This window comes from Polyodon spathula, chromosome 8, assembly GCF_017654505.1.
Source record: "Polyodon spathula isolate WHYD16114869_AA chromosome 8, ASM1765450v1, whole genome shotgun sequence".
NCBI classification, from domain to species: domain Eukaryota; kingdom Metazoa; phylum Chordata; class Actinopteri; order Acipenseriformes; family Polyodontidae; genus Polyodon; species Polyodon spathula.
The window spans coordinates 25,974,736-25,998,212 of NC_054541.1; the positions used below are offsets into that span (position 1 = coordinate 25,974,736).

At 35.3% G+C, this 23,477-nt stretch overlaps 1 protein-coding gene across 4 annotated transcripts in view; it reads right to left on the reverse strand.

Moving 5' to 3' along the window:
- LOC121319674 (anoctamin-4-like) overlaps positions 1-23,477 on the reverse strand; it is a 72,144-nt gene that overhangs the window by 41,901 nt on the left and 6,766 nt on the right. For 2 of the 4 annotated variants that reach the window (XM_041257342.1, XM_041257343.1), the window contains exons 2-7: positions 19,200-19,400; positions 15,710-15,846; positions 14,932-15,090; positions 5,305-5,405; positions 2,183-2,227; positions 440-571 (exon numbers count right to left, since the gene is read on the reverse strand). In XM_041257342.1, the coding sequence (XP_041113276.1) occupies positions 440-571; positions 2,183-2,227; positions 5,305-5,405; positions 14,932-15,090; positions 15,710-15,846; positions 19,200-19,263 (638 nt within the window). In that variant the 5' untranslated portion in view covers positions 19,264-19,400. Of the gene's footprint in view, positions 1-439; positions 572-2,182; positions 2,290-5,304; positions 5,406-14,931; positions 15,091-15,709; positions 15,847-19,199; positions 19,401-23,477 lie in introns of those variants that run through there. The other 2 variants (XM_041257344.1, XM_041257346.1) reach the window with 1 other exon arrangement.

Sequence of the window (23,477 nt, forward strand, 5' to 3'; positions counted from 1 at the left end):
ATAACAACATTTGCGTAATGGACAAGAACCAACCAGAACGATTGAAAACATCAAGGAACAGTAACAAAATAATAACCTACATTGCCTTTTAAGTGTGAGCACTGTATTATATGCATTCTTTATCAAAAGCTTCAAATCTACAGCTACAGGGAAACCAGCCCCTCCATGACCCCTGAAGCCTGCTTTTTCCTGGTAAAACATGGATTACTATATCAATTCCAAAATGATCATGAAAACAAAGTTGACATTAACTCTTTCAGAATGTGCTTACCTCTAATGTATCATGTGTGGAATTGGTTAACTACTATTAGCTTAGAGACTTTGACATTGAATTTTATGTAGATATAACAGATGGCTAAAGTACCTCATAGAGTCAATGGCAGCATGGTATGTCAGCTAGGGTGACATTTACGGTTATGATTTTCTATGAAGCACTTACTGGTGTATCCTCTGCTGACTGAAGGGGGCAGTGTAGCTGTCATTCTCCTCCAGGTCTGGTAAGGTCTCCTTGTCAAACTTCATTGGCTTTCGAGGCAGCCATCCTCGAAACCTGCTGATTCGTTTCTCCATCCTGTCACAATGGAAAGAAAGCCATAAATGTATTAGAAAGGAAATAAGATTTATGGTTTTACGTGGTGATATAAGGAAAACATAACAAATACAAATTAATGTAATAAGTACCCTATAGGGTATGTACAAATTGTAGAATAGTAAAATAATCTATACTGCATTTATTAGCATTTACACTTCCCTAATCTAATAGGTTTACCATGTTTGCAAACACACACAATCACGCACACACACAAACCACTGTCCTATTCTTACCATTTGCATTTGGTTTGCCCTTCAACTGTATTCGAAAGATACTGCAGTTATTTCTCAATTGAATGCACTGTTTCTCATATGGGTAATCACTGCCTTAATTCATAACAAGGACATAATGACTCGTAGTTTAAATACTGTTTGTTCTTTACAATTGTACATACTGAATGCCCTGTTTTGATACAATTTTAGAGACTGTCTGGCACATTAGGGCCATATGTTTCTATGGATGTTCTACTGACAGTTCATTTTATGCAGCATGAATGTACTGCCATAGTTCTTTACAAATAGCATGTGTTGATTTGGCATTTAGGCCACTTTCACCCAATGCATGTTTCAGTGAGCAAACAAACTGCCTGTGAAGATGATACTAGGTCACATATTCTGTTTGCAAACAGAAAACAATCTACCTTCTGTCAGCCTCTGTCTCATATCATACCCATTCGATCTCAGTTTTAAAGAGTACATTTAAATATGCTAAGCCAAATTAAATTAAAATATCTCATCTGATGGTAATCTTTAATGTGAACGACAAGCTTTGAGCTACTGAAACGGTACAAGTCACATGGAGCCCAGCTTTAACTATGAATGCATGTGTAATACAGATGCAAAATAAGCAAATGCCAATATGGAGCGAATTAACTGAACTACCTTTTAAATTCAGAAAGGTAGTACAGTTACAAGCCAAGTAGCTGAACACGTACATGATGACATTGCTTAATGGAAGATTTACAGAGGGTTCTATGTGGCAGAGCCAGCTCCAGCTGTGCTCTGAACAGATGAGTTACAAGATCAATGAAGCGAGGCCTATTGACAAAGATCACACAAGAAACCATTGTCATCACTTGTGATCTCTTGTATTCTCACCACACGTCTAGTGTACTATGCATTATTTTCTGTTTGCCCTAATCATGATTATTGTGATCTTTGTATTTACATGTCATTAAACGTAAAAGATTAACTGGTATTTTGACACAGGAGTAATGGCACTACCACACTACTGATGCTGTCTTCATGTCCTTTCTGAACATCATATTTCAGAAAAAATCCCACAAAACCAAAACTCTGTTGGCTCTACTAGCCATGTTTGAAGTGAATTGTGTATATCATTTTACAAATACTGTATACACCATTACACACACACGAACACTCATGATTATATGAGAAGTGTTTCTAAGAACCTTTATTTTGTATGTTCCTGTACACTACTGCATTGTACTAAAGCCCATAAAAACATGTAAGATCGACATTTTAAATGCTCAAACAGTACTACTAGGGTTAACCAGTGTTTGATAAAATCAAAGACAGACAAAGGTAATTTGCGATTCAAAGTCCAGCCATTTCTTTTCATCACACCAACCTGCTCATGAACTTGAAGCGCCGGTGCAGGTAATAGATTTTTCTCCTGGAAGAACAGCAAAAATGAAGCCAGTCGAGAAGAAAACCCATCATCAGTTACAGTAAGAACTAGCAAGGGAGGAAAGGAGATTGAAGACAGAAGCCTGTAAGAGGTGGAGGAAGAAAGACTAAAAAGAGAGGATTTGAGATTAAATATGAGAAAACATGTGCCTGAGGGTACCGATTCTAATGGGTGACTCTCTCCTTCCTTCTTTCAAATGTTCCTCCATCTTAGTTTTATTTCTCTTAGAGAGCTAATGAATTGGAAAAACATATCAAGTTTAATTCCATTCAGAGGTCATGTAAATAACTGCATTAACACGGCATATGCAAAACAGCACCTAGACAACATGTCAATACAGACCTCTAGTAAAGTCAAATGTATAATTATTGTCTGCCGGGCTACTGGGAAGTAACCTTCCATTCGATACATGAAACAGTAAAAATAATGTGGCAGTCACTGCACAGTTCAGCAAAGCAGATAAGATATGAGTAGAGGAGGCATGCATCCAATTAAATACTTATCAAATACTGAACATACATTTCCATGCTCCCTGAGGCCAAAGAAAAACTTTCATCACAGCATATTAGCTTGATCTTTTCTGATGGGGACCTATGGAGATGGTAAAGTGGTAAGGATCATTTGTCTTCCCCAAGGTGACACACTTAACATGTAGTTTAACGATGGTGGTCTTCTAATTGGGCATAAAAAAACCTCCAAAGTTTTTATTTTCTGTATATAATTACGTAATCAACACTCACAGCTACAGCATCTCTGTGGTAGAAATCTGGAACCACAGTTTAATTTCCCAAACACAATGTGTGCTTGTCATGTACCAAGATTAATGATTCATGAAAAGGGAAATCCTTGACAAAGCAGAGGCACTACACCGAGAAAGTGGCTTCCAAGTACCTTAAAAAAAAAAAAAAAAAAACTAAGCCTGTATATTTATGAATACAACTCAAATCAACTGGCCTTTAGTGCAGTTTTGGATAACTTTGCCTATTGATAAGTTAAAATTGTGTGTGGGATGGTATAACCTCTTTAGAAGGTGAATAGCACCATAATTAAATCCTAAGAGATGTGATAACTTGATGATGTTCACTGCAGCACAGACTGCAGCCTTCTTAAGCTATCCAAGAATGGCTATGACATTCCAGTACATGTGTGGCACAAAGAATTGCTATTGAAAACCTCTGAACAAGTAAGTGTCTGGTTTAAATAAAATATTATCTGTTTATATTAATTGGATTATCTATTTAAAAAATGTAAATTAATTAACTGTATGAAAAAATAAAAAAGTCAGATAAAAGGCTTAATCACACAGACCAAATGCAGTAAAAAAGCAGTTTGCAATTACAAATTGTAACAGATCAATCCATCCTAACCCTGTTTACAGATCAGGTCCCTTGTTTTCTATATGTACACTCCATAAAGACTGAACTTTATTATTACTGTATAAAGTAATATTTGTATTACTATATCCCACATTGACATGAAAAGTCAAGAAATGGAATCCCTCTCCAAGCACATACCAGATGAATGAAACAGGAAGTTGGGACAAACACGATTTTACACTGTACCAGCGTCGGGTGCTTCAGTGAGTCACAACAACTTATTCTTTGTACAATATTTAAGTGATGACATTGCTTAAGTGGAGATGCTGAATAAAAAAAGGACACAGCATACTGTACACTATGCATACTATATATATATATATATTTCAATTTCCACTTGCTGTACCTTTCCCCTCAGACACTGAAATAAATGGAATAAAGTACTCTTCTGACACAGTATACTTTATTTTACAGCCTAAATGGGATGAAAGACATCCTTAACCACCTCAGTAATGGATGGTACTGATATCCTAGGAGAGGAGAGGTTCTGTCTAAGTATTAGTCAACACCATTCACAGGGAGTGGAAAGTATTGATATTTAAAACATGTGTTGAACTAGGTGGCATTGTTCCTTTTTTGAGCTGGTGGGTGTTACAGAACTCACTTTAATGTCTTCTTTCACATACCAAGGAACTACTAATACTTCAAAATAAATGTTAGTAATTCAAATACAATTACTTTTAAACTAACACATTACCCTATTCCTATGGGATTTATATCAAAGCAATTTGAAGTAAACATTGCTTTTGCATTCTACACTTACTCATAATGGTGACTTTTTAAATGAAAAATTACGGTGTATGAATTTAACTATATTTAAATACAGTAGAAAAGAGGCTTGAGCCTTGCACTAGCATGTACCCGGTGCTGGGTTTCAGAGCTGTAGGTATATTACTGAAATATTACTGAAATGTCCAGGTGACACGAGTTTGAACAATCAGGCCCCTGGTAAATCTGCTTCAAACCGATCACAGTGATCACAACATGGATAAGTCTGAGTCTGTAGGTTTAGTAATCTGAGTTGTTCATGCAGCTATAAAGGAGGAACAATTTGTTTAACATCAAACTCATGGCTCCTGAGCATTTCAACAATATACTTAATTTAAGGTAGTTCTTAAACCCCGGACTGGGTGCAGGGCTAGTGTGAGTTTCAAGCCATGAGAAAATCAGATATGTTCATTACCAGTATGACCAAATTACAACTGGCTCTAAACAAAACCCCACTTTACATGTAATGCTTTATCTGAATAAACAAATAACTCCTACAATCAATTCTTTCTTACAGTGTACTTTTTATTACAAACTACTGAAAATCTTATAAACCTCTTCTGTAATTCATAGATAACTAAGTTGACAGCTTTAATCCTGATGAAGGTAAATGAACGGTATTATGTGCGGATGTACAAAAGAACGTTGATTTAAATCTCCCATGTACAAATTGTTCACAGAAGAGTCTCTTTCCACCCACACAGGTTTGAGGGAGACTTTCTTAACCTTTCTTTGTTTTACATTGTACTTACTTGAGTAATATATATATATATATATATTAGATTTTTTTAAATGCTTATTTGTTTCCCTGTTAAACCAAGTTCATGTGAAATGAGCATCAAATGACAAATCTAAACTTGAATGCATTCTGGCTTGAAATGCTTTCAGATAATGAACAACAGACAAGTGTGCACCTACCTGAAAGGCATGCGTATGTTCATTAGTTCTGCGTATCTGCAAAGGACTTCCCAAGGGGCATGCAACTTCAGAAAAATGATGTCGCTGTTTGTTATAGAGGACTGCAACAAAAAAGCAAGGAAAATTATATCATCATTACAATTCTGTAATCATAAATGATGTAGCCCTTATTTAACATATGAGTTGGGGTATACAATAATCCTTTGAGAATGCATCACTGCATACAGTACAAAGCGGTCCAGTTCGTAATGCATCTACAGGTGGGTTTGGTCCAGGGAGCTGCCAAAACCCCTGTCCTTCTATGAAAAATGCTTTTAGTTCTTAAACGTTAGCTTTAATTGCAACGCACAACATAAAAGCTTTTAAAGATAGAACACTTGTTTTGCTCCAATGGAATAAAAGTATTCTTGGTTATAAATAGCATATATATGTGGGCAATATTATATATATATATATATATATATATATATATATATATATATATATATATATATATATATATATATATATATATATAGTGCCTTGCAAAAGTATTCAGACCCCTGACCAATTCTCTCATATTACCGAATTACAAATGGTACATTGAAATTTCGTTCTGTTTGATTTGTTTTTTAAACACTGAAAATCAGAATCAATTATTGTAAGGTGACATTGGTTTTATGTTGGGAAATATTTTTAAGAAAAATAAAAAACTGAAATATCTTGCTTGCATAAGTATTCAACCCCTGTGCTGTGGAAGCTCACAGTTTGCACCGATGAAAGAAATTGCCCTAACGAGGACACAATTACCTTACCATTGGCCTCCACCTGTGAACCACTAAAGTTGCTGTCACATTTTCTGGATAAAAACCCCACTGTTGAAGGATCATTGGTAAGGCTGTGAATCTGAAGGAAAATGAAGACCAAAGAGCATTCTACAGAAGTTAGAGATAAAGTAATACAAATGTATAGATTACAAAATAATATCCAAGTGTTTGGATATCCCAGTGAGCACAGTTGGATCAATAATCAGGAAGTGGAAGCTGCATCATACCACCCAGGTGCACCAGTCAACCATATCAAGAACTCTGCATAACACTGGCCTGTATGGGAGGGTGGCAAGAAAGAAGCCGTTACTCAAAAAGTACCATCTGAAAGTACGTCTGGAGTTTTCCAGAAAGCATGAGAGTGATCCAGCTGTGATGTGGGAAAAAGTTTTGTGGTCAGTTGAGACCAAGATGGACCTTTTTAGCCAAAACTCAAAGCGCTATGTGTGGCGCAAACCTAACACTGCCCAATCCTCAAGACACACCATCCCTACAGTGAAGTATGGTGGAGGCAGCATCATGCTGTGGGGATGCTTCTCATCAGCAGGGACTGGGCATCTTGTTACAATTGAAGGAAGAATGGATGGAGCAAAATACAGGAAAATACTGCAGAAGAATCTGCTTCAGTCTGCTAAAAAAAAAAAACTGAAGCTTGGGAGGAAATTTAGCTTTCAGCAGGACAATGACCCCAAGCACAAGGCCAAAGCATCATTGGAGTCTTTCAAGAACAAAAAGGTGAATGTCCTACAGTGGCCCAGTCAAAGTCCTGATCTCAATCCCATTGAGAATCTGTGGCACTATTTGAAAATTGCGGTCTACAAGCGTCGTCCAACCAACCTGAACAACCTGGAGCAAATCTGCTAAGAAGAATTTGCCAAAATCACTCTGACACTGTGTGAAAAGCTGGTACATACTTACCCCAAAAGACTTAAACCTGTTATTGCAGTGAAAGGTGGCTCTACCAAATATTAATGTGTGGGGGTTGAATACTTATGCAAACAAGATATTTCAGTTTTTTTTTCTTCTTAAAAATAGTTCCCAACATAAAACCAATGTCACCTTACAATAATTGATTTTGAGTTTAAATGTTTTAAAATAAAATATCAAACAGAACAAAATTTCAATGTACCATTTGTAATTCAGTAATATGAGAGAAAATTGGTCAGGGTTCTGAATACTTTTGCAAGGCACTGTGTGTATACATAAATAATTGTTCAGCTTTGATGTTTTGAACACAAATGCTATTTCTGTTTGTGGTTTGGGTAACAGAAAGGTATGAAAGGTTCACAGAAAGGTGTATGGTGTAGTAAGTTACAAGCTGATATCCACTTGATGAGATGTCAGAGTGTCTGACGTTGAGATGGGTGAAAATCAGCTTGTTTCCTACAGCACCCTATACTATATGTTTTATAATGTATAGTTAAATAAGATTATTTAAACAGCATTAAACTATTCCTTGGAGACAAACTACGCAGTTCACTTGGTAACAATTGTTGTATCTTAATGGATATGAATAAATGTAGGTTCAGTTATAAAGCAGTCAGCAATAGAACACCTCCCTTGACAAACAACATCTTCCACCTCCAACAATTTTTTAATTTTATTGCCATCGTAAATACAAAAAATATTGTCACCTCAGAGCATTTCTTTGCAATGGTTAAGACATAGCAATATACTATAAAATGTACTAGACTAAGCTACACCAATTCAGAATTAAATGCAGGTATTGACTTAATTTAGATTACTTTCTGATTTAGATTTTTTTTTTTTTTTTTTTTTTTTATCTTGTTGAAACTATTATATTTGGTCATTAGGAATTATCAAATGTCTTGATGAGAGACACTTCTGAAATTGATGTTTACTGTATAAATAGCCAAATACATGTTTATTTATTTATTAACGCTAAACCCCAGATTGAATAATAATAATTAAAAAAAAAAAAAAAAAAAACTCTGAGTTTCTGGCTTTATATTTGTGAGTGCTTTCCCTGCTGGGGGAGCCCAAACCACACAGCTCACTGTGAACAGCAGGCTTGAAACGTAGTAGCACAAACTGTTAGCTGTTGTGCCTTTAATTTCCATTCCACATAAACAAGCTGAAGATGTGTTCATACTTAACACCACGCCATTATCATTGTTTCTTTGTAAATATTTCTCCAATATGAGTAAGCATTGAATGCATCCTGATCTGATGTTTTATATACAGTACATACTCATATCGGTGAAACCGGCCGTCACCGAACGGGCGATTGAGCGCCGGATGGTTGGCGTCAAGCGGACGGACCGGATCAGCAATGAGCAGATGCAGCAGATGACCAAGGTCAAGGACGTGGTCGAGTTGACCGACAAGTCGAAGAAGCGCTGGGCCGGCCACCTGGCAAGGAGGACCGACGGCTGATGGACACTGGCCGTGACTGAATGGCTGCCATTCGACATCAAAAGACCGCTCTGTCATCCAGCCACTCGGTGGAGAGACCAGCTCCGACAAGAAATGGGACGGAATTGGATGTGCCTGGCACGAGACCAAAAGGCTTGGGTACTCCACTGTGGTCTGCGTCGACCAGACTAATAGCTGGCGAAGATTAACAGACCGATTGACGATTGACGATTGACATACTCATATTTCAATTTCTACATTTAATATAAAGTTTAATGTTAGGGAAGGGGACAGAGGTATAGATAAATGTTTCAGCGAATGCCTGCAGTACATGATTGATTGAAGTTATGGATAAAATGAAGACAGCATAACTCTTTTCACTGATAACTTAAACAAGATTAATTAATCCACTGTCCTTTACAGTCATTCTCATGTTTAAAGTACAAAACTAAAATCACAAGGGGATAATTGTACTGTCCATGCTGATATGATACTGACTACAGCCTTTCAAAATAGTCAATGTGCCACAGCCACTTGTACAATGCTTTCCATTTTCTCATAACCTCAGGGTCTGAATTAAACAGGGTCATGAAATGACAAGGGAACATTATCTCAATGTGAATGGTTCCTGAGGGATGGGATAATTTATTACTGCTGTGGTGATGGAACCTCTTTTTCTAGCAGAGAAACTGAAAAGGTGGCAGAGACCCACACTCCGCTCCCACAATTTGCACTTAATGTGAAAAATTACTGACATGGCTATGAGGAACTGTGCTACATTACCATCTCCCTTACAAGGGATTGTGACCCAGCTATATTAAATCAATCAGTATTAAAATCAGAGCAAACACTTAAAAAGAGGTTTAGGATTGTTGTCTAACACATGTGAACATGATTAAAGGTACTCACTATTTCTAATTGATATACAGTATGATTGGTTTTAGTAAAGCATGTTTAAGGAACCTACCAGCTCTAAAAAGGAGCAATTTCACTTTTTATTTCAGTACCTTGGACAGTTGCCCTAAGAGTATTTTTTGAAAAAGCTGATAGTTTTTTCATGTGTGACTCACTGTGTGAACCTGAGCAAGTCACTTAACCTCCTTGTGCTCCATCCTGTGGATGATATGTCAAATCAATGTCTTATTGTAAGTGAATCTGCATATAATGCACAGTTCACAGCCTACCTCTATAAGTGCTTTGTGATGGTGGTCCACTATAAAAGGCGCTGTATAAAAATAAATAAATATATTATTATTATATATTATTATTATTATTATTATTATTATTATTATTTTATTATTATTATTATTATTATTATTTTATTATAATAATAATAATAATAATAATAATAATAAAGTAAAAACCTATGCCAGTGTGACAGAGACAGAATGATTCTTGGTGATAAATTTCCCTCCCTCCCTGTGAGGATGCGGTATACAGGAAACAGAATGACCTGGACTGGATGGCCTGACAGTTAATTCCCAGTGTTAGAAAGGGGGCATAGCTGTGGTACATTAAGTCATTGCCCCAGAGGGAAAGCGATGTGGCAACTGCAAATTGGAGGAGAAACGGCTGCACTCGTTAACTAAGGGGGTGTGACTCAAGGTACAAATAGGGGACGTGGCTAGGTGATCTGTTCCTTTGTAATGGTTAAGACAGAACCACTGAAGGATGAGTGTAAAATTGCAGTGAGTGTTTTGTTTGTTTTGTCATGTCTAAAATGTACTTGTTTGTTATTATTAGACAGCTAACACAATCCGGAGTTGTCACTAAAGGCCAACACTAAACCATTGTACACAGATAAATTGTATTACAACATGAGCATTATAGCACTCACTCTGGACACGTGTGTGTCTTTGTTTGTGTTCCAAGGTGTTTATTATTTACAAACTGTGTCTTATTAATTTGGGACTGCAATCCGTTGTTTTGGAACAGTACAATGCGTATTGCTGTGTATTTCCTGGGATTATTCTTATTGGTCACCAAACCAGGATTACAAAAATAAAACCAGTTGTCTGTCTTCTGTTTCATAATCACATCACCAATACACCTGCTTATACACATAATATGAATCTATTGTTTACAGTTCATGTGTGATTTGTTTCCATTATAATTAACTGACCCTCAGTTCTAATATAAACTGAGAAAGGACAATTGTAGCCTGAGTTAACCTGTCTGTAAACACTGCTTGGTGTTTGTATTATTGTATACTTTATTTGGGAAATATCTGTGGAGAGCTAGGTTCTCAGTCATTCACAGCAGCTTAAATGCAGTACAATCACTTTTTACACAATGCATTTTTTTTATATTTTAGCTATTCTACTTTGGTAAGTTTGTTAAATTAATCAAATAACCCTGGCGCTATTTTCACCAGCACTATTTATTGTTAATAACAGTTCCATTCCTGTAGTTATGAGCATGTGGTTTGGATTTATCGAGCTTTTGTTAGAATACAGACAATTTTGAGCAGTATGGATGTTGCTTTATAAAATTATATACTGAGATACTATTGAATGCAAAGGTTATTTTGATAACGTGTCACTTGAAAAAAATGAAAAAACCTAAAAAAAAAAAAAAACAATCGTTGTAAACTACCAAGGTTGAAAATCAGGGGGATTAGCTGATCAAATGGGAATTTTATACTGATATTTCATACATGTCAAGACCTGGATCATAAAACCAACCACTCAGCTCATAGTATAACCTCTGACACTAAAAAGTCACACATCACAAAATCTCATTCCAGAGAGAAAAGTCAAGTATCACTTTTGGTCTCAGATGGTCAACTCACCAGTGATCTGTCACACTACATATTTGTTAACATTAACAAAAAACAGATTATGAAACCTGTCATTTCATGCAGATTCTAAGTCTTGGTGTGATTCACACATCACCATCAAGATAACTGAAAAGCATTACTCAGCTGTCCAGTCCAGAGAGAAGCTCATGGTAATAACCCTGAGAGACTCCTTAAGCTGAACTGAAATTTAGACAATCATTTTAAAACATATCTATAGTTTACACAAAACCCAACACCGTCTAAGCTGCCCACTATTTTTTTTTTAAATTAAGAAGCAGAGAGGTCTCTTCCCTGCAGGAAGAGATAATGAATCTCAGAGGGTCTCAATACAATCCTAAAAATAATCTAGGCCATGCGGACACACAGCAGGACACTACTATCTATTGAAAAAACACTGGGCAAGGAGAATCAGCCACTAACCTGAACTAAAACCAAAAGCTACCTCATGTCACTTTTTCAATTACAGTATTGAGTATAACTCTCACAAATTCCTTTTACTGCTGCAACATATACTACTGGAATGTATTTTACGAGTTAAAGGTGGCTTTGATACCCAGATGAAGTATTACTGAACGTTAACATTGTGACCACTTGCAGGGCTGCCTGTATCCTCCAAGGCAAGGTGTACTGAGTCAGGACTGATAGTCCTATCAAAACTGTGTAACTTCAAGCAGTGGGGACAAAGTCTTGAATAATGCTCTTTTAAGTGTATCTGTTCACAGCAATGGCATAACATGGTGCTTGAAGTTGACATGTTTATTTTCTTGTTATTATTATTTTAAAAAGAATGCCATTGATTGTCGGGCAACAACTGTGGTTATCTATGCCTTGTGCACTGCCAAAAATGACAAAAACATGCGCTGTATCATGTATCCTATATATATATATATATATATATATATATATATATATATATATATATATATATATATATATATATATATAATATGAATATGAAAGTATTGAAGGCATATATAAAGAAAAGGTTTTTAAAAAATGTACACAAAAAGGCTTAAATTATTAATTTCTGGATTGACTCCTTCCAGAACAGAAATATAGTTTAAGAGACAACAGGGAACACATGGCTGCAATTACCAAATACCTCAAGAAATCAGATTAATGAACCAGCTTTCACCTGGGATGCTCGGTAGGACAACATGACCTCCATAAAAATCACTCTCTCCCCTTGTACTAATGAAATGCATACAGAAATAGATCTATTAAGAGCTATTCAACCATTACTGCTGGTAGGAATGATAGGTCGGCCGTCAGAATTAAAAATGCTTGTCTATACATTTCTTGGGCTTCTGGAATTGGTATGTCATCCAGCCCTATGAATACAAAGTATCAGTTTATATCAGTTTGAGGGGGAGTCATATCATGGTTGAAATGCTACCCAAAATATTCATTTGTATGCACATCTGTATTTATAATAAATATTTTGTAACTATGAATATTAATGCATAAAAGCTGGGGTATGCACAAGGCTGTTTGCAGTAAAGCATTAGACGTCTTCCCCACAGCAACCTTGGACAGTAACCCATAAATTATTTTTGTCTCTTGCCACAACCTTTCATTTCTTTATAATAAATATTAAATAATACAAGCTATTTTTTGCTGCAAACTAAAACATATAGCAACCAACACATACAAATACAGTTCTAAAGATTAATAAGATTAACAGCATTTAAAACATTTAAAAACATAAAAATCTAACCACCTCATGTGCACATATACACACTGTACTTTTGTGTAGCAATCAACTCCCAAAACTTGGGTGCTGTGCCACTGTGATAGGGTTAGAACCTGTTAAAAGTAGTACTAAAAAAGCCGACTTTTTACAAATATTTTTATCCATGAACACTTTTGAGCTGCTGGGGCCTTAAGTAAAAACTTAATTTGTTTATAGCTGGCACTTATACTCACAAAAGAATTTGAGAAACTACCATTTGCAGCCAGCTTTGCTGAAGAGAAATATTGTGAAAATATTGCTACTCTGGCATTTACAGAATTTAATTTCCACTGTCTTGCATATTCAGGAAACAATGAAGAAACACATCAAAGCATTGGGCATAATATGGCTGTCAAAAATAGAAAAGGAATTTTAAAATCTTGTGCCAACTTGCCTCAATCATTGAATCTATGAATCTGTATGATCAGCAGTCCTCCAGAAAGAAATTGACTGAAGAAGCTATTAAAAAAACCCATTATGAACCTAAATGATGACATTAAAAAAAAAAAAAAAAAATAGTAATCAATGGTAAATGCTGTCTGCTTTATAAAGTTCAGCTATATCACATATCACAGCAGGTACTGATAATTGACTAAGGCTTATTAATCATATTTTCTTATTTTATTAATCATATTTTTGACTAAGGCTTATTAATCATATTTTAATCATACATCTACATTTGCACCAATTTGAAAAACTCAGAACCAATATAAAAATCCATTAGAAAAGAAAGTGCCAGTAGCTGATAAAACTGTCTCAGGCATTACAGTGTTAAAAAAGTGAATTAATTGCTTAGTGGTTGGAACACATTTTTTCTCTGAAGAATTAATGTGTTTATTTCTTAAATTTTAACATCTGAAATAATTTACAATTTAGCTAGCAAGATGCAGTATAAATGGTTTGGTTAGGAATAATTTAATTATGATTAAAACATACAATCAACATTTTTGGTCAAAGTGGTTTTGGAAGCATCATACACCATGTCAAAAAACAGAAGAACGATATTGACATGGTGTTCATTCATGTCCAGTAATTTGCATACTGACGCACAGTAGAATCCCATCAGTATTGAACAATAAAACTACACCCTGACAAAACCGCAAAGCAAAGAATATAAAAGTTGGGAAGTTTTATAAGGTATATAAACCTACTTCACAAACTCAATTACCACCCCCTCCCCAACCACCACCACCTCACTCCCAGCCTTGTGCTGAGGGAAGGAATACAAGGCTGCTCCTCTGCCTAATATTATTTTGTTCATTGGGATGAACATGTTGCACAAATGTATTATTTTATTCTTTGTTTTTCAGCAGGTGGCACCAGGATGCTCTGAAGAATGAGGCTGCGCTCCGACTATTTTGATTGTACTTTTCTTCAACCATTTTTCGGGTTCAATATTTTTTGGAAATCTGTAAGATTTTGTATTATAATAAAGGGGGTTATTTAACACAAGATTGTCTTGACTGACTGACCTCCATCAGTTATCAGAAATTTTAAATAGATTCCTCTATCTCTTATACCCCTATGTTTTTTTTTTAAGTAGTCCATATTATTATGAGCTAGGACACTACCTCTTTATGATTCACATCCCTCTGTGCATTTTAAAATATGACCAGGATATTGTTTTTTATATCACCCCTGCACATTACTGTTTTACAAATCATTGAAATTGTGTGTATTTATACCTAAAGGCTATGCACATGTTCTGCTATAAAACATATTGTTATATGAATGTATGTTTGCTCTCAAATCACACTATTCATATCAGAGTAGAGGTCCATTTTCTGACACCTATCTTTTCACCCTGCAGTGTGGTTTATAAAATGTGACCTATTTTATTATTTTTTTAATCTATGAAAGTACAGGAGTCTTGAAATGTTAAAACAATACACACAGTGGTCTGTGATCACTACCTCTTTTTCCATCTGTAGTCCTTCTGCTCTGATATTTCTTTCAAAGACCTCTCTTTTTTCTGTTTGTGGACTGGACTTTCTGTAAACAACAATATAATCAATCCGGCACTTTCCATCTCTGAAAAACAGTCCACTCAATTTGCTTGTTTCTTTCACAACCTGTGAAAAAAAAGTACAATAAACATGTCAAACAACACTGGGGAGAATTAAAACCGCTCAAATTATCTTTAGCTTGTTTTTTCTTCATCTATCTATACAGAGATAACTGCTTAACGTTACAACATTGGTACACTAATGTACACATTCCTAACTGCGTATTTATTTACACATTGTAGCTGTTTTTTATTAAACATACTTCCTTCGGTCCCAGAAATTATAACAGGTCATGCTGTATGTTGACACAGATACAAAACATATTTAGGGCAGTTATTGCTACAGTATGATCTCATGACAAGAGTGACAAATTAAGTATTGACAGGATACATTTGCTCTAAATTGATCCTGGTGTTTTGCTGTAGCGGTATAACACTGTTGTCAAAGCACTGCTGACAGATCAGTGATCATTTCATTAAACATTGAATGCATGTTTTTAAATGTTAGGCCTATTACAAAGGTAAAAACATATAAATGACATAGCAATTGTCCACCATCTCTTACACATTCCATTGAGCTTTGCAGATACTGATTATTTATTGTAAACTTGTATTTACCGTTTACAAACCATGGGAAAAAAATCTTATATCAAGATGCATTTACGTCTTGTTAGAAGAACACTTACGTCTTTTCCTGTTTCCAGACGGCTTCTGTCCTCGGAGGTACTTGTCAGATTGCCCGGGTGAAGGAGAGAGTCATCGTTCTTGGAAGGCCTGTTGACAGCCTCAGACCCGTCAAAGAAAATATTGACATCTTTAATTGCTGAAATGTACAAAGCAAAAAACAAAAAAACAAATCTGCTTAAAAGTCAAGTAAAGATACATTTCAAAATATACATACAGGCCCCAAGATGTCATTTTGTTTGTTTCATTGAAAAGCTATAAATGTCATAAAACTGACAAGAAAATTAAAGTGCAAATATCATGTTTTTTCACTTGCATGAGTATTTACACAAGTTACCTGGTCCAGAGGGTCTGATTCTGTCAATCCATTTATTTAAGCATGTTCCTCTCCTACAGTACCTGTATGCTCCCACTGCATAGTGAAGCACAATAATATAACTGAGGAAAGACAACAGTTGCAGCCGTTCTTTTTTTAAGGCACAGTTTATTTAATGGAAAGTAAGCAGTGAGAGGAAGGGCCCCACTGCTATTTAGGTATGAGCTATGTTTTGTGAAATTGTAATAAATGGTCGATATATCTGAGAAGTCTAGGTTTTCTAATAATGAATTGGTTCCTGCTGAGAACTGTGGGCCAATGGTGGTGCTCTTGTTTACCCACTGCTCTAGATCAGTGGTCCCCAACTGTGGTCCGTGGACCATGAGCAAACTCCAGGTGATCCGCGAACAAATTCTGTTACGCAAAAGCCAATTTCTACACAATCACATGTTGTGTTACTAATATTACTATTATATAATATATAGCATTTTCCTATTTATCTGTTTTCTTTTATTATACATATTTACTGGATCCGATGATGACCCAAGCCCCAGTACATTGTCAGGAGATTTTGCCAAACAAAACTTTTAAACCAGCAAAATTGAGACGCCATTTAACTACAAAGCATTCGGAATATGAAAAAATAAACAATTTTAAACAAAAGAAACAGAAACTTTGCCATCAGCAACTTTCAGTGCTCAAAATGACAACATTCCTTGCTGACCTGGTAGTAAAGATTCAAGCCCAGGAATCTCATTAAGTTAGGCACGTTATATACATTCTTTACTTTCTACATTACTTATATCTATACTCATACAAATTAGTTTCAAAATGCCATTGTGAAAAATGCATGGGAAGTGGTCCATGGGAAAAATCCAAACACCAAGGAGGTCCCTACATTGAAAAAGGCAACTAACTCACATGATTCATGTTCACTCCAAGCCTGCATTTGAGAAATGCTGCACAGCGGTAGGTGATGTTTATCTACTTGCCTTTGTCTTAGATTAGCTTTAGTCCTGGCTATGTTTCCTTAAGGTTTAGGTGAAGACAATTTGTTACAGAATGCTGCCTTTGCATTTTGTTGTTTTTTGACCCTTTTAAATGTGCTGGCCAAATACAGAACAAACAGAAACACTGCCATCCCAATGAATTGTTTATGAAGAATCTAAGTTGTATTGTGAGCCTCAGGTTTTTGGGCCAGACTGGAAGACCAGACATGCATTTAAATGAAAAGAAGAACATAAGGTGCAGTAATTTGAAGTAGGTGAAAAAAAAAATATGGATGAACAACATCATGGAACTGACTAGAAATAAAGTCTGTTTCTGGTAGGAGACACGCAGCACAAGTCTGAATGGTGAAAAAAATGTAAACAGACACGTCATTACCATATGATTAAACAGGCACCATATTTACAACATGGGTAGCTGACAGTCACTGAACTGCTTGCTAAAATAAAAAATAAAAAAAACTAGATTTTAATTTAAGAGGATTGGAATGGCCCAGGGATCTGCATCCCAGCATTCAAATCTAGGATACAAATAATCAAGATTTCCAATAAGAAGCATTATGATACTTTGAACAACAGTCTAGAACAATATCATCAACTGAAAACTAATCATAAAGATTATTTTTCAAAAATGATTTTAACAAGTCACAAGTTAAGCCTTGGGAATAGGACCACATGTTTCAGATGTCAATGTTTTCTTTAAAAACTTTAGCTGTGTTCAGACTAGGTTGGAAGAATGAACCAGGAGGATCTGACTGTTCAGACAAACCCACAGACCAGTCTGCGACCTGCAGCTCAGACCTGCTGGGGAGCAGGTCTCTGATCACTTTTAGATAGAACAGCTTTCACAAGATCAGTTTAGCTTTCCAAAAACATTGTTTCCAAGCGGGAATTTGTCTACCTTTTTGGATTTCTGCTGAGTAAAGACTCACCTGGTTTACATAAAAATATACTTATCAGATTGTAATATTTGTGCTGAAGGTAGCTGTTTCTGCAGCTGATACACATTTCATAGTGGTACATTTGGGACAGTTTCTTTTTTTTTAAATCAATTTCATGCTTTTTATATTCATTTTCATATATTTTATTGTTTTTGTCTATTTCTGACTTAAATTTGGCAAAATCTACAAACATCTGAAAAATGTCAACATAAAACATTTTAGCTTTTATTGCCATGGAAATGACAAGAAACAGACCCCTTAGATAAATTCAATAAAAGTGTTTGAACAGAATAGATCTGGCTGGATCAGGTCTTGTCAGAACTGTTCTCTGATAAAGTGGTTTGAGACCAGCTGTAGTCTCAACATAGCTTTTGACTGCTACACTGTTTCCTCTCCAGATACTGACAGTGAATTAAACTTTGTTCATTACGAAGCTTGAATGGAATGATTATTTGTAATTTAAAATATATTAACACTTTTTCCACGAACAGCACTGCACGCAAGGAACGTTTTTGTCCAAGCCCTGTTGGTTCAAGTCTAAATTCACTTGGTGCTTAGCACTTAGAATAAAAGGAATTATGTCAATAAAAACAGGTTCTTATTCCAAAGGAAGACCATTTTTTTCATTAATATGTTTAATCTAATTGATCTAATTGATTTTCATGAAAAGATATGAGGAAAAAAGTCTCCAGAGGGATTCTTAAATCTTGAAGAAATGTTCAACAAAATGAAGGCAGTAGCAACTCCAAGTGGATACTACATCTTTTCTGATAATAATTCATGTCATGTGACACTTTTAAACTCTTTTAATGTATTGTTCCCCCAGTACATTTTCAACAGTGCTCAATAGTGTGTAGACAATATAAAATAATTTGCCCCCTGCTTCCATTATGGTGATTTCAGAAGAAAGTCAGTTTTATTAATTTAAACCTTGTCAGATCTAATGACTGAGCCTTTAACTCTACATCAATCCTTCTGGTGATGTCAAGATTACTTTGGAAAGGGTTTTGCTACAGATTGCTGTAGATTGTAAAGATTTCATATGTAAAAGTAATAAGAAGTTTTGTTATCTTCTGCAAAATAAATAACCGTATCTACTTGATCTGGCCTAATGTTTTGCAATGCTAATGTTAAAAATTGAATTTCTAAAGTTTTAATTGTATGGATCAAAAATGATTGCTGTGGTGTATATCTGGCAGGCTCCAACACTAAGTAATATTGAACTGACCTGGGTGATGCACTTTTCCATTAGTGACTGCTGAGTCTGGGGATCCAGAGGACGACTCCTCCATGTTTATTGACTTTCTAACAGGCGGGAGTGAGGAATGTCTGACCACAGGCAGGTGCTCTGAAGTGTGATGGGAAGGCGCACTTCTTTTGTGATGGTTTCGTATTTGTTTTTCTGCCCCATGAATAGATAAACTTATACCTAAAAAACAAAGAAACCAAGATGTTATTCTCTATTGCCGTGATACCAAATCGTTATAATTTGGTTTAAAACATTCACACAGGAAACAAAGCCGCAGTGATGTTACATATCTTATCTGGACTCTTACAGCCTGCAGCACAGATATGTGTGCATAGTTCAGCTTTAAAGACTCCTCGTTTACATTGAGAGTGCTCTTGTCAGCATGTTTTTCATTGCTTTCTTAAAGGTGCAGGTTCTCCTAGAACATTACCGTACCTTCCAGTGTTGGATATTTCTGTTTAGTTCATAGAGCGATAGCATGGCAATAATACTTCTAAGGGTAAGGGACATCTTTTTTTTCACACACTGAAGGATGGTTTTACATTAGAAGTTCTGTCGATGTTTCACATGATGTGTTATCACTTACAGAAACAGCGATGAATCATATTTCTTAACTGCTATTGAAGCTGTTGCTGCTGCATTCGGCATGTCAATGTGGCTTACAGAGTTAAGTGGCAAGCACATTTCAAGACCCATAAAATCTTTGAAAACAAAAAGGTCTAAGCTGAAACCAGTTTTGAATGATGTGTTAAATAATCAACACATTTCTCTGGTTGAGTGTAAGATAGTAGTAACTACTAAATGGACAAAACAGAGAAAATTACTGATCAAAAAATAATAAAACAATGTGTTATAAACTGTTTGTTTTTATACATGTTGTACAGCTATGGCCAAAAGTTGGGCATCACCATATATAATTTACTTATTTTCTCTTCATAAAGTCGAATGAAACCTGTTGAATAATGTTATGTTAGCATATTGAATCACACACCGCTTTGCAGTTTTCCATATACTTAATGAAAAGCTGACAAATTAAAAAAATGTGACATTTCGAAATCTAACATGAAATACTATACTACTATTATTGTTTTATTTATTTATCTATTTTTCATTTTTTGATTATGTCCACATCCTAAAATTCTAGGTGATGAAACACTTTTTGCAATAGCCCTTACACTTTGGTCATATTTGTAAGAAACTTTTATTAATGAACCTTCCTGCTGTAGTTGGCAGGCACAGCTTCTCCTGTCATACAGCCACCTCTAGTTGCACCCGGTCCCTGTTGTGAAGATCATCAACTACAGCTTTGCATCCCGAAGTTTTGTACTTTGCTTATAAAAGCAAAATACTTTCCACAGAAATTTGCCAAAAAGGATTTGCATTTCAGACAAAAATTGTCCCCTGCTTAACTGTAACTGTAAGTAATGTAGTGATTATAATTGGATGCTAGTGTTTTGGATGTTTGGTCTGTTAATTTATAAAATGCTGCTCAAATGGTTCTGCAATCTGTTTAAAATCATAGATGCAATAAATATGCAGTGGACATGCATGAAGGTAAAATACCACTGCTATAATATAATTTAGCTCTAAATAGTAACAGCACAGCAACACAGAGACAGTGGCGACACGTTGGGGGGGCACACCTGGTCACGTTCTTCCCCCACCGCCGAAGATTTCTGCCAAGCAGTGGCTTAGCCTCTGCGTTACAGTAAAAAAAAAAATGCTCAAGTTTCTTTTTTTTTATTGGTGTCCTCAATACACTTCAATCAGTACAGCTTTCAATTAGTATACACATGAACCGCCACTCACAACTGACCAATGACATGCTTGCTGTTTGTGTGATTAGGCTCATTACTGTCATTCGTGAGAAGTTACACCTTGAACTCTTCTCAGTGGACAATGCACACAGATTTTACACTTTACAGTCCAAACGGACGTGCAACTTGATGTAATACTGAGTGAGAGATGTGAAGTATAGCCTGACAGCGGTAGGGGAAAAGAAAAAATATTCAAAAATTAGCTATTTGTTTTGGTCACCCTAATATGTCTAAACCGCAGAAAGCTGTTGATGAAACTTCTAAAGAGAACCAGCTGGCAGCTACCACCAGCAGTCCTGCGCCAGTCAAATGGTAATTCAATTATTCAGGATTTGTGAGATTAAATAAAATGGTTAGGTTTGCTTTGCTTTGAACACAAAATGTTGGTTAACAAAAATGAACAACCACCAGTAAGAATTAAATTATATATATAGTTATTTCTAATTATCATAATGTGACATTAAAATCTGATGTGCATGTTAAAAGTTCAAGCCTTTTGCTTTGTATTTCCTTTTTTGTTTTGAAGTTTTCTAGACTGGATTCTTTTTTTTTATTTTTTACTATTTTGCATAATGGTTATGGTTATTGGCTCGTCTGGTTTGAAAATAAATTGCACCGCTGTGATTACTCACCTTAAAGTTACCATTTCCACCCCCTACTGAAAAAAAATCCTGGCTATGCCACTGCTGCCAGGGTTCATTATTTAAAAATAAAAATATATATGTTTATGTTTTTCGTAAGTGGGTAGGGAATATGTAAGTGTGCAGTTTATTTCAAACTTTCAAACTTTAATAACATAATCAAAGACTGTGCCCCAGCAGTTTTTCAAGCCATGAGTCGCCACTGCACAGAGAACACAGTGACCTTCCAGAGGTCAAATCTGAGTAGAAGCAATGACACAGCTGGGGAAAGGTGTTTTGTTGTGTAATCTAATTACTAAAATGTCTCAAGGCATAGTGCTTTCCTACAGAGTGATCCATTTAAGCTAACAATAAACTGACAGCAAGATGTGAGTGACTGGTCATTATCTAACACTTAATAAAATACTAGGAGTGGAAACAAATGTTTTTGTGCATTTATTCTGATAGGATAAAAGTGATTAAAAATATACAAAAAACCTGCAAACAAATGACAGGGTCACTTTACTTTAAAGTCAAACAATAAAATAACTAATTTAAAGTTTGCAACTTGCAATAAAACAAACTAAATAACAAAAGCACACAGCGCTCCAGTGGCTTAAAATTCATCCACTTTTCTACCAGCTCATAAACTTTGAATATTTTGGCAATTCTCCAAAATGTGTTAACCAGTGATTTTTATCACATTGTAAATACTGTATATATAAATACAATTTCTGAAAGTACAGGACTAGATTACAAACATCCTGTAAAAACCAATCATAAAATAAATCAACTATTGTGAAAAAATAAGAGTTTTTGATTCATTAGGTAGTGATACTGGTTATATATACAGTAACTTCTTATCATCCTAGCCAGAAGGGAACTAGGTTTAATTTTAACATGTTTGGAAAGGTGATTCTCTAAATTGTCTTCTTTGCTATATCTTCACTATTTACACATTTCCTAAAAGGATTTTCCCTTGATTCAAGGGTGTTTTGTAGCTATCACTTACCTTGCGACCTGTTGAGCTCAACATTTTTGACAGATGTATATTAAAAAATACAGAAGAGGGCTAGTAGCTAAATATTTTACATTACTGGTATTTGTTACATTGTATTAGAGCTAGTTCACATACTCTAGTAGTAGTGCATTTCTCTGTATAATTTTAGATCGATTGACGCAGCACTAAATTGATGTGTAAAGTAGTGCTCTGACTTGGTACACAGATATTTCCTTCTTATTTGCTTATAACAGTATTTATTTTATAGAAAGTAAAGCATGCATTTAGGGTTTCTTTTTTAAATTTATAAAAATATAAATTTACATATTTTCCCTCAAAGCAGATTTCTGGTTTATGTAAATTATATTTGGCAGACACAGCCATTATATTAATTTAAATTAGCACCCTGCTGATGATTCCAGTAAATCTCTTAACGTGCCACTGGCAGTATCATTGCAACATGGGTACAGTAAATAATATTGAACTCCTTTGGGTATGCAATTCCTAACTTTAGGGTTTTTCATATTCCAATAACTTGTAAAAAAATAAATTGAACAAATATGTGTTTTTAACATAGCCTCCTGTGACTTCAAAAACAGTGCCCCTCACCTTATATAGACACTAATTTGCAAGCAACCAAATTTTAATAATAATAATAAAAAATGCAATGTGGCTAAATTGTAGTAGGTTATTGACATTATAGATATGCAGCATTGTAAACCTAACAAATATACTGTATTCATCACAGAAGTATACTGTATAAATACATATTAAATACACAGATAATTGTATAAATAGACTGACAGATCTTATCCTGATC